The sequence below is a fragment of the Tubulanus polymorphus genome, unplaced genomic scaffold (genome assembly GCF_964204645.1).
Source record: "Tubulanus polymorphus unplaced genomic scaffold, tnTubPoly1.2 scaffold_27, whole genome shotgun sequence".
In the NCBI taxonomy this organism is placed as follows: Eukaryota; Metazoa; Nemertea; class Palaeonemertea; order Tubulaniformes; family Tubulanidae; genus Tubulanus; species Tubulanus polymorphus.
Window position 1 is genome coordinate 158,423 of NW_027437434.1, and position 14,275 is coordinate 172,697.

General features: G+C 36.0%; 1 protein-coding gene across 1 annotated transcript; it reads right to left on the reverse strand.

Moving 5' to 3' along the window:
• Positions 1-9,592: 9,592 nt before the first annotated feature.
• LOC141914486 (transmembrane and coiled-coil domain-containing protein 3-like) lies at positions 9,593-12,965 on the reverse strand. The gene is made up of 4 exons (XM_074805706.1): positions 12,890-12,965; positions 12,559-12,708; positions 10,587-10,672; positions 9,593-10,402 (listed from the first exon to the last, which is right to left on the reverse strand). The coding sequence occupies exons 1-4, from the start codon at positions 12,944-12,946 to the stop codon at positions 10,282-10,284; spliced, it is 414 nt and encodes a 137-aa protein (XP_074661807.1). The 5' UTR covers positions 12,947-12,965; the 3' UTR covers positions 9,593-10,281.
• Positions 12,966-14,275: the final 1,310 nt, after the last annotated feature.

The following is a 14,275-nucleotide window of genomic DNA, read 5'->3' on the forward strand; positions in this document are numbered from 1 at the left end:
GGATGACCTATTTATAGTTTTTAGAAGAGTTCTTAAGGGATTCAAAATTGGAAGGGGTAGGGCAACCCCTATATCTTTTTTCATATAATTATATTTCTTCTGTGCATCTCTACAGTCCCTGCCAAACCATCTGTTGCGAACCGTTTTTTTGCAGTTATTACCACAGGGGTTTGACGATGGGCTTGGATTACCCTAGATGTGCATCGGATGTATAAGACCCTAGATGTGCATCGGATGTATACATTACCCTAGATGTGCATCGGATGTATAAGACCCTAGATGTGCATCGGATGTATAAGTTGTTTCATCCCCAGTTGTGAATCATATATGGTATACATACAATATATGTCACTGACGACAATATGATACTTAAGAAACGGTAGCTGTTACTCGTTGCGCATGCGCATTGGCTGTATGGACCGTATGGAAAACTCTAGAAAAATACATGTACCTACAATTATTTGGGTTCGAACAAACGCTAACAGCGGAGCGTAAGTGTAGCGTTTACCACAGCCCTAGGGCTCTGAAACTTCTCGGGGATTTAGAAGGGGTCCTGGAGTCTATATAAGATGCTCATTTTAACGGTCTGGGCCAACAGACCCCCGCGCCCAGCGTTTTAATGGTTCTATACCATCTACAGGGCCCCTTCTAAATACTCGACAAGTTGCAGAGCCCTTCGGCTACGATTAGGGAATGAGCAGGTCCCCAGAATGTGGTTACGCGCCGTCTCAGACCCATGGTATGGCCCTAGCGACAAAGATTCTAGCGCAGTAGCCCATAGGTTATAATTTTAAAGTTTCGCATACTTGGATTAGACACTCCCCTAGGTCGCTGAGAAGTTTCAGAGCCCTAGGGCCACTATTAAGGTCGCGCGAGATGTTAGAAATGGGTCGGTTTTCGGGTCTAAACTTAGTTTATTTTCGCGTATTTAGACGCTCATTTTCAACGGTCTGGGCAGGGTCCGCCCAGACCCAACAGACCCCTGCGCCAAGGGTCTTAATGATTCTGTATCATCTACAGGGCCCCTTCGAAATACCCGACAAGCTTCAGAGCCCTAGGGCCATTATAAGGGGTCGAGCAGGTCCCCAGAAAGTGGTCGCGCGGCCGTCTCAGACCCATGGTATGGCCCTAACGACAAAAATTCTAGCGCCGCACCCAAGGGCCTAGAACCTATTTCCAAGGTATGCACACTTGGATTAGACCCTCCCCTAGGTCCCTGAGTAGGCTCAGATCCCTAGGGCCACTAGTAAGGTCACAGGAGATGTTAGAAGTGGATCGGTTTTCAGGTCATAACTAAAAGTGTATTTTCGCGTATATTAGATGCCCATTTTAACGGTCTGGGCAGGGTCCGCCCACCCAACGGACCCCTTGCCCAGCGTTTTAATGGTTCTCCATCATCTATCGGGCCCCTTCTAAATACTCGACAAGTTTCAGAGCCCAAGGGCCACTATTAGGGGTCGAGCAGGTCCCCAGAAAGTGTTCGCGCGGCCGTTTTAGACCCCTGGTATGGCCCTAGCGACAAAAGTTTTAGTGCCGCAACCAAGGGCCTATAACCTATTTTCAAGGTTTGCAGACTTGAATAGACCCTCTTTTAGGGCCCTGAGAAGTTTCAGAGCCCTAGAGCCACTATTAAGGTCGCGCGAGATGCTAGAAGTAGGTCGGTTTTCAGGTCTCAACTTATAGTTTATTTTCGCGTTTATTAGACGCTCATTTCAACGGTCTGGGCAGGGTCCGCCTAGACCCAACAGACCCCCGCGCCAAGGGTTTTAATGATTCTGTATCATCTACAGGACCCCTTCTAAATACCCGACAAGTTTCAGAGCCCTAGAGCCATTATAAGGGGTCGAGCAGGTCCCGAGAAAGTGGTCGCGCGGCCGTCTCGGACCCATGGTATGGCTCTAGCGACAAAAATTCTAGCGCCTATTGCATAATATTGCATCGTCCTTTCCGCCTGACCTCCGCGCATCAATTCTACTTGCTCCACGATATAAGACAACCCCGTAAGTATTACCCCTATATTTTGTGCCGCGATTTAACATACTCTTGGCAGACTGCCAACCAACAGCCATGACATAGGTAAACCAAAAAGTAACACTTCAAAAATATACTTTCTATTCACTTCAGTCCACAATTAATGGCTTCAATCACAAACTAACACAGGAACCTTCTGAAATAATCCAATTTTATGTATGTTTCGAGCAATTAATCAACATTATTTTGAGAAATTAATTAATTTCTCCACAAATTTCGCCATTGACTACCATTTCTCTGTATTGCATACATCATGTGGCATGATAGACTCGTTGACCTTCAAGTATTTATATAAATCTTTCAAAACGAAACGACAATTTTTATTTTTCATAGTTTGCCAACTTATATTTCAAATCTTCGTGTTTTCCACAATAAATGATGAAAAAATAAATTCTGGTTGAAGAAAATGTGAATAAGTGTTGATTTCTTAATTTTTTCAATTTTGTCGTTTCGTTTTGATAGTGTGTGTTGTGGTCCTGGCCTCAGTCCACAGGCGCCAGCACCCTCCACACGTTTTAAAAATGGCCGCCGTCGAATCGACGGAAATTTACTCTCACTTTACGGCCGATTTGCACATGAATTAAGATCGTCAGGTGAGGTTTTATGGGGATCAAACAAACTACGAATCTGTTGTGCGTTGATTACAACAAAAATTAGACGGATATCTTAAGAGACAATGAAATGACAGGCAAATTACCCGTGAGTCAAATTGACTCACGAAAATTTCATAGAAAAATGACCTTCCCATCCCTGACTGGTTTGTGAAAATATCCGATCGTGAAACTAAACCACAGTCAGGTTACTGACTAAGGGACACCATGCCCATTTTGGAAGAGGTTTGAAATGCTCAACAATCTGACAATCTACATAAATAATATAGTTTATATGGATAGGACAGTTTGATTCAGGAGGGTGGGTCCAAAGAACAGATTGACAAAACAACATTAACATTACCTTTCTGGCATTGATCTTTCACTAACAGATAATGACTGAAGCATTTCATGATCTTCGTTCTGATCACTAGGGTGATTGAAGTCATAGACATTTCTTGAACTTCCATCGGTCGGCGTCTGTTAAACGTAATTATTCTGGCCATTACAAGTTTTGCAATCACCTTCCATCTCATTAAATCAATCGGTTCCGGTTCCCGGAGAGCTTGCTCTATTTCACTAATCAACCAGTTCTTAAGTTTTACAATATCTAAAGCTATCGGATGCAATGTTGGTTTATTGATTTTAAGTATGTGCTGACGTTTGCGGGCAACACTTGATACCCTATTGGTCCAGTGTGCATTGAACAGATGCTGAAAATCCCAGCCTTCATTTCTCATTTCCGTACTCTTGATGACACCTTCGCTTATTTTCAACAATGTACATTGTTTGATGTAGTGTCCCAAAGACAACGCGTTTTGTGGAGAATCCGAATCTGTTGCGACCTGTTTAACTGCAAAAAAAACTTCATCGAAAAATGGTGGTGCTATAAAATCTGTTAATTGTTGGTCAGGGTATCGAATTCGCAACTGCTTTAACAGACGAGCAAGCAAACGAACTTTCGTTCTGTTGTTATCAACTTCTTTCATACGGTGCAGTTCCTTCGAGTAATAGGGATAATAGGCTTTCAAGCCAAAGGTCGAACGGTCGAGCTCATTAAAAAACAAAACATTAAAAGTAATTTAAAACTATAATATATTTTCATAACCGTGTGTATTTTAGATTATAACTAAATATTTATTCTAAGATATCAATAATTTAAAAAGCATATTGTATTAAATCAATTGGTCGCTCCACTTCGCTACCGCTCCGCTCCGCGACCAATTGATTTATTTACAATACACAAATTCATATAATCAAATATATTTTAATAATAATTATTATTCTATTATTCAACTGAAATACACACGGTTATGAAAATATATTATAGTTTTAAATTACTTTTAATGTTTTGTTTTTAATGAACTCGACCATTCAACCTTTAACCTGAAAGCCTATTATCCCTATTACTCTTAAAATAATCATGTATATGAATAACATTTAAATTGACAGATTATTCAATATAAAAGTGTAAGCTCTTATAGAATAGATGTATAAATAGTTATTTTATAAACTTATATTCATAGGGAAATTGTAGTCTCAGTAATAATTTTGAACCTTTATTATTCTTTAATTTATTCATATATTCATCATGTAATTCAGTAGGTATAATTTGATTTTCTTCCAATGATTGTTGCATAGATTTTCTATCTTTGTTATAAAATAAAACTAGAAATCTTATATTCTCCCTAAAGTCTTTAACAATTGAATTATATTTTTGATTTAAAACCCATGTTGTTATCCCAAGATGTCTTCCAGAGAAAGCTAGATAACATAACTCACTTTCTCTCACTTTTGAATCATGTAAATTAGCGCAATCATCTATAATGAATAATGTATTTGATCCTTTATAAGTATCAATTGCTATTTTTATACAATTATCTAAATTTTCTTTTACTGTTTTAGGATTTAATATAATAAACTTTTTTATCTTAACTATATCTCTATTATATGTTTTATTCATTTCATAAGTAGGACAGAATAATATTATATTATCAAAATGATTCTTATAAATAGTTTCTAACAAATCTAATATGAAATGTGTTTTACCACAATTGGTTACACCAGTAACTAACATATTATGCGGTTCAAATATAAATAAATCTTTATTCCTTTAAGAGTTTTTGTTTTCAATACTTTTTCTATTTTGTATTCTATTTCATCTGGATTTGGTACAAGTGATAATTCTTGTTCATAGAAATAACCTAATATTTCTTCATCTTTTAGATCTTCTAGTTTATAAACAAATGGTTTAGTTAATATTATCTTTTTAATCTTGAATACTTCTTCTGTAAAATTAGGGGTATAACCTTAATAAAATGTTTTTCTATATTTAGATATTCTAACGTGTTGTCCAATTTTAAATTTAGGTTCCCCGAAATCATGTGTAACAAACGCTCCATATAAATTATTCCAAACTATTTCTGAATTATCTCCTTTTCTTACTTTGTATAGGTTTCATGTTTATAGAACTATGTTTAGAATTATTATAACCTTTCACTAAATCATCTAACACATCGATATATTTATATGTTTCATTAGCAGTAAAATATTTCCACATTCTAGTTTTCAATGTTTTATTAAATCTTTCTATAATAGATGCTTTTTTATAAAAATAATCTACATCGTTATCAGATAATAGTTTTTTGAAATGTTTGTTATAAAATTCCTTACCTTCATCAAATTGTATCTTATCTGGAATTGCTTCTTTAAATATAGATTTAAAAGCATTTGTTACTTCTATACCAGTTTTATTTTTGATTGGAATTGACCATGTGTATCGACTGAATATGTCTATAACATATAATATCCAGAAATATCCTTTGTTGTATTCTTCTAAGTTCTTCATGTCAATTAAATCTGCTTGCCATTGTTGATCGATATATGAAACCATAACTTTTCTTGTTAAATAAGTTTCATCCATTTTCTTGTGGATTTGATATGTTGGTTGATTTTGTAACCATGATTTTAACTCACTATATTTTATATCACCGTGTGGGTGCCGTATGGCACCATTTTCGTTATCAGATTTAATTTTATCCCATAATTCTGAAACGCTAGAATATGATACTTCACTTTCTGGGTTATAATATAAATATCTAAAATATTGTTCTTTTTCATCTTATTTTAATCCATTAATAATAATCTTGGTTTATTTTCAATGACTTTATCATTTGACTTATTTTCTGGTATGATAGGTTTATTATCATTGGAATCATCTTTATCATCAGATTTGAATTTTGATTTATATATTACACCGGATAATATAATAACTGTTACTAATCCAATTGTAATATATAATTTATAATTACTTCCAGCATTAGAAGAATCAGATGGATTATTATTTGAATCAATATCAGATAATTTCTGTGATTCATTTATAACAGTTAATTTCTTTTTCTTAGCTTTTTTTAATTCTGAAGATCTTTTACCTAATTCTCTTGTCCATTTAATTTGTTTCTCGGATCTAGGCTTCTTCTTAACGCTATCACTCATTTATTTTAGTTAATTTTTGTCCTGATTCATTTTCTGTTTCGACGTTTGGTTGTAGTACATCTGTTTCGTTCTTACCTGATTTATATTCCATAGGCTTGATGTTCGAAAATGTTATGACACCAGTAGAAATTAATGTCATAACCGATCCTAATTGAAATGAAGCATATCCAACCCATTTTTGTAATTCAGTCATAACTAAGTAGTCATTTTTCAAATCACTATATAATTTATTTTCATCATTAATTGGTATTAACTGGTGACATAACTTAGAATAACATTTGACAATACCATCTGAAATAGAATCATTTATTCTAGCTAATCTTGACTCTTCATAAAATCTTAAAATGTTTTATTACTTTATCGGGTTTCATAGCATCTAGTTCTTGATAAGTTAAAATTTTTCCCAAGAAATCCTTAGATTTCCCGCCAGCAATTAATAATTGAAGATGATGCTTACAATATAAATAGTATTCATAATCAATATTACAATTTACTTGAGCACAATTAGTTACAACTGTATCTTTATTATCACTTATACCCAAATCATCTAATGTCTTTTCAATATCAATACTATTCTTACTCGATTTCTTTGACATTTATATATGAGAAAAAAGCGAAAAAAATATTATAAGTATTCTTCAAATGATACCAGTATCTCTTTAGATTAATACTAGCTTAGTTAAAGGTAAAGAATTTTAGTATTAGTTATTGTATTTTTAGTATTTTTTATTTGTGATATAAAGTATTCTCTTTTGAAAAGAATTGTAAAAGAAAATATCAAAAATTAAAATAGAAATAATGGCTAGTTGAAGTTATTGTTTTTTTAATATATTTTATTTGAATTCTATTTGATATCTCACTACTTTTGTCTATCTATTAGGAGCAGTAATTATAACTGTCCAGATAAGTCATTTCGGATCCTTGATATCAAATTCCTCAACGTATTTTTCATTATGTGTTGAGTTCCATAATTCAACAAATGTCTTTGCTTTATCCAGTTGATCTAAATATAACTGTATATCTAGTTTATTAGATTTAATTATGTTTTCCTTCTTTTCTAAAGGTCTTAAATTTTTCCAGCTCCATATTAGCTTCTTATTGTATTCATCATTCATGTCAAATTTAGAAATCGGCAACACATGATCGGTTCCTGAACTTCGCTGAAAAAGCTGAAACACTGAAAAGCTGAAACGCTGAAATAAAAACGCTGAAATTTCAGGGAATTTCCGAAAAACGCCGAAATTTCAGGGAATTCCCGAAAAACGCTGAAATCGTGCTAGGTACCGACAATACACTTTTTGAAATGTTTTCCGGGCCGTCGTCCGCTGACGAGTCCTGAACCGTGTTTTATGCTCTACCTTCGGTTACAGAGACATGCCTTAAGGTCGTCGTCATATACGACTTGATCGATTGCGGATTGCGTGGATTGTTAGATGTGTTTTTTGCCATAGTTTTATGTGCATATACCGGTACGATCTAACAATGAAGTTATCACTTCATTTGAATAAATTCTTAATCACAGTAATATTAATTCACAATATTTTTTCTTATGTTTGGTGATTTCTTGCAACTTATCATTGCCAAGTCTCATACAAGTAGTAGCTGAATGAAAGTACAGTTAGGCTGAACCTGATAACCCAAATTAAGTGCTAGCATGGAACTAATGATTATTTTGATTCTATTTTCGGTGTCATTGAAATTCGTTAATAAAGGTTCAACCGTCATAGTATACTGTACTTAGCATTGCTACAATTGGGTGCCATATTTCTACAATTTCTACAAGGAGGAAGGAATCTTTAAGTGTCTTTGTTCCCGGGTGGGGTACGGGGTAAAACCTGGTTTACTTTCGACTTGCCGGAGACTACTATCTGCAATGTATTGCATGCTTTGATGTGTCTGGCCTATAGGAGTCGACCGATATTTTTTTCCCATACACAGGCATGGCTTTAGTGTAGATGAAGGCTAGGCACTGCACATTGTGGATTGACTGGAACTCTTAACTCACAAAATTAAACGAGTCAACAAGAAAGATCCAATAATTGGACATTTGTCTAACTATATTATTTAACAGCTTGAAATAATACATAACACATTCTGCAAGAGTATACAAAGGAAATCAGTTCTTACATTATATCAGAATCAATAGTTCGCTTAACTCTGGCTAGAATTCTGGTTCCATTGCTTCATATTCTAATGAAATCCACTAGTATACCTTAGAATATCGCTTAGCTTAAGACTAAAAATTTGGTACCAGGAAACAGGGAAGAAAAGTGGGTGTACTGTACATCCGCAATTGACTTATTTCTCTCTGGTTGAATCAAGTTATTATTGAAATAGCATTCGAATAGCCATTTTATTTTTAAAAATTGTGTCGTTCAGCTATCCTGCTGCAAATTTCGCAGTTGAAGTTTACTGGTGCCATCTGATTTCTCAGTATCTCAAAAAATTTGCACATTCTAAGCCTGAATCTAAAAATAGAAAAAGGTGCATTTTAGTCGGATATAAAAGAATAGTGGCTAATACACCCTGGACTATATAGCCTATGGGGTGGGCCTAGTTTGAAAGCACTGAGGTCCGAGAGAACAGCACTTAGTAAATAAATACTGAAATTAAACTTACAAAACACCCAGTACTTGAGATGATGTACTTGACAAGAAGTGTCACCAGCTAAGCAAATCAACTTTGTCTATGACTCCTCCTTTTATAGATTCAGTAGTAGTCTAAAAATAAGAATGGGTTCATTTTTCTAACAGTTGGTATGTCATTTCTTCAAAAAAAATAATTATTATCACGCCACAGCAAATAAATTATTCACAGTTGTTGAATGGTTAGCCCGATTTAGATTAATTGGTTGACGCTAATCAGTATGACCCATACGTAGGGGCCTACTGCATGCCATTGGCGTCAATCCATTCCATTCCATTCCACAGTGAATTAAAAAGAAATTTAGTTAGATCCCTTTTGTCCAAAAGCTGCATCATTTATATAACTAGCTGTCAAATTTAATTTACCTCCTTCAGAGAATACCATAGTGACATAGTCCGTCGCCCATCAACGTGTTGACAAAAGCAAAGTTGCTCCATGTTTTATACATGAACGTTCAAATAAGATATTTTGCGTCTTGCAGGGAATATTGAGCATAGTGTTTAAGTTGGCTTGCACGGTTTGTGTATGGGTTTTCCTCATTATGCTGCCTGTATGCATTAAAAATCCGGATTTCAAGCGAATTAATTTGTCCAACAAGTGGCCCTCTAGAAGTATACTCCACACATACTGTCCATGCGTGTCTCTGTAACCGAAGGTAGAGACTAAAACACGGTTCAGGACTCGGCAGCGGACACCGGCCCGGAAAATATTTCAAAACGTGTATTGTTGGTACCTAGCACGATTTCAGCGTTTTTCGGGAATTCCCTGAAATTTCGGCGTTTTTCGGAAATTCCCTGAAATTTCAGCGTTTTTATTTCAGCGTTTCAGCGTTTCAGTGATTCAGCTTTTTCAGCGAAGTTCAGGAACCGGAAAATACACGCAGTTTCCTTAAAATTCAACGCATTTCTATAGACGCTATTTCTCAGCTGTGCCTTTAATGACGTTGCAGCGCGCACCTGCTGATCTAGCCGACGCTGAACAGTAAGCTATGTAAACAACGAAATGAGGTCCAAAATCACGTTACAAAATTACAAATTGCGCGTAAACTAAACATTTTTGAACAGAACAGTTGAAGATGAGTGTATAGATGAATCGAATACATCATATTTTGAAATTTAAAAAAAGTGTCGGTTACTCTTTAAGTTTATTTGACAGTGGTACCGCTTCCTGTGTTTCACAGTATGTCTACACGTAAAACTGTTCTACCGAACACACAGGTCTGAAGTGCTAGGACTTCTAGAACTGCTAAACATATGACAGGCTTTTATTTGTTTTAATCCACACTCAGATCATTCGTTTAATCCCAGCATAAGTCTCTGGGGTCTACTGTGCATATTTCTGTATTTATCGTTATTAGACATATTCCATTCGAAAACATCAAATTTCCTCTATGGGGGTAGTTAACCTTTAACTTTCGTTAACAGTAAACATAAATACAGCGAGACCGATAGTACTTTTATTTACAGTGTGCATGATCGCTTTCTCGTGTTCAGCACCAAATTTGGTGCCGAAGTATTTGTCATGTGCCATGTCGTCCGTTTTTCATTTCGCAGTCTACAATCATCTTTTCTGGTGTCATTTCACGCGCGACTAAGTTAACCAGTACTGGGTTATGTCGTGGTATGTCAGCCTGTCGGTGCCTAAATGTAAGGAATAAGAATAAATTAAGTTTTTTTTTTTTGTCGTTAGACACACACCATCAGTCAAACAAAAATGAGGAATTATTTCAATTCATACGTTTTTTGGTGAATATCTATTTTGGCAACAATAATTGAAGTAGATCGCATAATGGACCTTCGACTGCACCAGAAAATGTGCACTTACGTGTGAAAAACAAACCAAGTCGCTCTCCACAACACTGGTGCCAGTAATAAGCTTAATGTGGTCAAACCCAGTACAAGAAGATAAACCTAATAATAAACAAGAACATTTAAAATTTGATTAGAGTCACTCGCTGTGTCTCGACCTGACCCAAAACATAATCATGATATATAACATTACTGCATTTTTCTGGATATCATTGAGGGGGGGACCTGAAAATGCTGTGCTATAGATGATATTTGCAACATGGGCACTTTTCAAAAATGTCTGGGGCAGCCCTGCTAGGGCCGGCCCCCTGAAAAGGCACCCAAAATGGTGATGACGGTGCGCCAGACTGATCGATCGCGGCGCAAAACACAATTAATTAAAGGGGTCAATTTTTATATTTCAAATGTTTTTTTAGACAATCACGACCATTGATAGATACAATGTGCATCTAGATATGTTTTGGACACTTAAGCCTGGAGACATTTTAGTCTGCGTTTGCGATCTATACCGCTTTTTGACGGCATTTTGATTGATTTTGGTTATCAATACTACGTCATCGAACAGCTTATGGCAACTACGCCATACGATATGATATACGGATCTGCCAGACCACACACCGGTCACTGAATTTGGGGATAAAGACCTTTCACACGTCGAAAGTTTTAAGATGGGCATTATTACCAAAAGGTGTTATTCGATGTACGGGCCTGTGGCTGGCCATTTTCACGCCTTCTAGAAACTTCTCAAACCCTGCATTCGACGATTATGGCTTAATCGACTAATATCAACCATTTGATCTGGCATGTGATCTATTTTCAATCGTGGGAGTTGAACTACAGAACTCGAGAACGTATTTCCCATGAATCAAGCTTTCAACGAGGTCCTACAGTCACAAGATGGCATCATCGGTTTATTAAGTAAAACCATTGTAATCCTGGATGCAGGAATATGTTGAACAATTTACCGCCTTCGGTGTGATCGACTTTAATAAGGATGGAAAGCACTTCGTGACCGAGATGCTCACCTGTACAAGTGACAGATGGGGAGCGATCGTAACCCGTAAGAAAAACGTGTAATCATTTTGTTTATCGGGATGCGTGCGGGAGTGTTTTACTTATTTAAAAAAAGAAACAAAAACATATTTCTGCATGCGGGATGCCCATTTTTATTTTCATTTCTTACTGACGAACTTTTCTGACGCGCGGAAAATGAAATTGTTGAGATTCAAGCTATTTTCATGTCGCCTTAAAGAATAAATGGAAGAAATTTTGCATCAATTTACTGAAATTTTGTTACTGCAATTTGTACTCAAATTATTGAGTTTGGAATGAAAATGTAGAAAAAGTATCGCTAATTAATGAATTCCTGTGAATCAATGCTCAAATTTGCTTTGGGACGGTATCAGAGTATACCTTTGTCGATATTAGTTGTCGAATAAACACTATAATCCGTGTAAACTGTAGATAAATGAAGAAATCCCACACTTCGAATTTGAAATTATACGATCAGATTTATTATTACGAAACCACAACGGTTCGGCTGTTGACTAACAGCCATCATCAGGTGCCATTCCACCTGATGATGGCTGTTAGTCAACAGCCGAAACGTTGTGGTTTCGTAATAATAAATCTGATCGTATAATTTCAAATTCGAAGTGTGGGATTTCTTCATTTACCTTTGTCGATGTTCGTTCAAACCCCGATAACTTTCTTTCGGGTCGGCGTCCAGAAGATCATTGCGGTGACCGCGAATATTCTTCATAGCAAATTTTTTTAAACTATGCTTTCGACATAATGAATGGATGATTTTGGCCATAGACCCGAAAAATCCTCATAGAAGATAACATTTTTAGATAAACTGATATTGTATTCTCAATGTAAGAAGAAATGGTGATCATTGATGAACTCCAAAGTTTTCTTCTGACAGCTTCGCATGTTTTCTGGCAAATGAATTCAGTGTCATTCCAAATGAGTTAAGGTGGTCTTACCTCTCTCGATATTAGTCCCAATTTCAGAGCACGACTTCCGAGTACAAATGCATATTCACTTACTTGTGCCAAGCCAGCAGATACGATCCACTTAGCTGTTCGGCTTTCTTTTGAAAGAACAACTTGCAGCACAAGTACACCAGTAAAAAACTATTGAAAAAGCGTATAATGTTCTGTCAGTAACATTTGGCTTGTGAATGTCTTTCCTACAGGATATCCAAACGTTTCGATCGTCATTCCACTTTTGCTATTTGTCCGTCTACTATCAGAACAGGAAACTATTCATGTTCTATTAGTTAATTGATTAAACTTATCCGACAATATGTCTCACCTTAAAGCCAACAACAGCTAGAGTCAGAGACACAAGCACAGTTATTTCAAACATCATGAATGAAGGAAAGACGTGCAATCCTAAAAAAGATAAACCGTAGAACATCGTGAGTCACTGCTATGGGTTTGATTGTTTTTGTTGATTCCACAAACAATTGGTAGTTGTCAAATTTCGATTCATGAGTCATATTGTGGGACTATTTAGTAACGGAATTGCCGATTAGAATACCGGGTCACCAGTCAAGTGGATATTTTCACTCAGCTAACTCAGATAATTCAGCTATAAATCCCACAGGAAACTGAAAATGAGAAATATGGATGGACTAATGCACGGAACGAAAATAGACGAAATAAACTATTTTACAGTTGCTAGCCGCCATTTTGTTAGGGTACTTTTGTCCCGTATTGTTGGGTCATTTTTTTCTCTTTTTTAAAAACTATCCGTGATGCGTGTTGTATCATATTTCATCTGTCCATGGATGGATTTTGACAACTTCAGCAACATTCAAACCGCGTGAATCTCTAGTATCAGTTATGTAAAAATCATTTCTCAAATTTACAACAATGCGACATGAGAGCAATATAAAAATCGGTGGTCAGTTTTTGCCGTGCGCATAGAAATCAAGGGTACTGAACTTTGAAGTTCGTTATTTTCAGAAATAATTTTCTAAAAAATCCAAGCATTTCAAGAACTGTGCGCATAAATGCCCCCTTTCAGGTGAACTTTGAAATTTTTAGATATCTTGCCTAGTTTTTTTCCTATGGCACTTTAACTGCAGCGCGTGTATTTCAGTATATGGGCGTTATTTTTTCATTTTTACTACACTTGTCTCTACGGAAAATGGTTTTAATTGTTGGTACGAGTATCAGGTTTTAATATTACGGCATTAATACTGTATTCCGTTCTCCGGCGCTAGTTCGTAATGGCTGGATTGGTAGCCGCTTTTACAGCAGGCAGAGGCTTACGTACATGCACCCAAGAAAACCCAAAATATCACTCTTTTGTTGTAAATGCAATCCACACACTTCTTGCGTTTTTGTGATGGTAGATGTCACTTTTTACTTTTTATCACCGGTGTCTGACATTAGGACTTGATACTTGATATGTCACCACCAAAGCAAGAAAACGTTTTCCTATATTTTCTTCCCAATCTAATCAATCTTGTGTGTACTTAATAGAAAGTATTCATAGAAAGTAGCTGAATATTTGCCCCAACCCATTTGTCCAGCTTTTTGACCACTTCTCCATCCATCTAATTTCAGTAGATTTTTATGTAAATTTATTGATAGACTACTGATTTAAATGGTCATCATACTCGATTTTGTGTGTTATATTTCTTTTCTTCTTCCATCTCAATATAGGCCCATATATTCTCTTCCCGCGCGC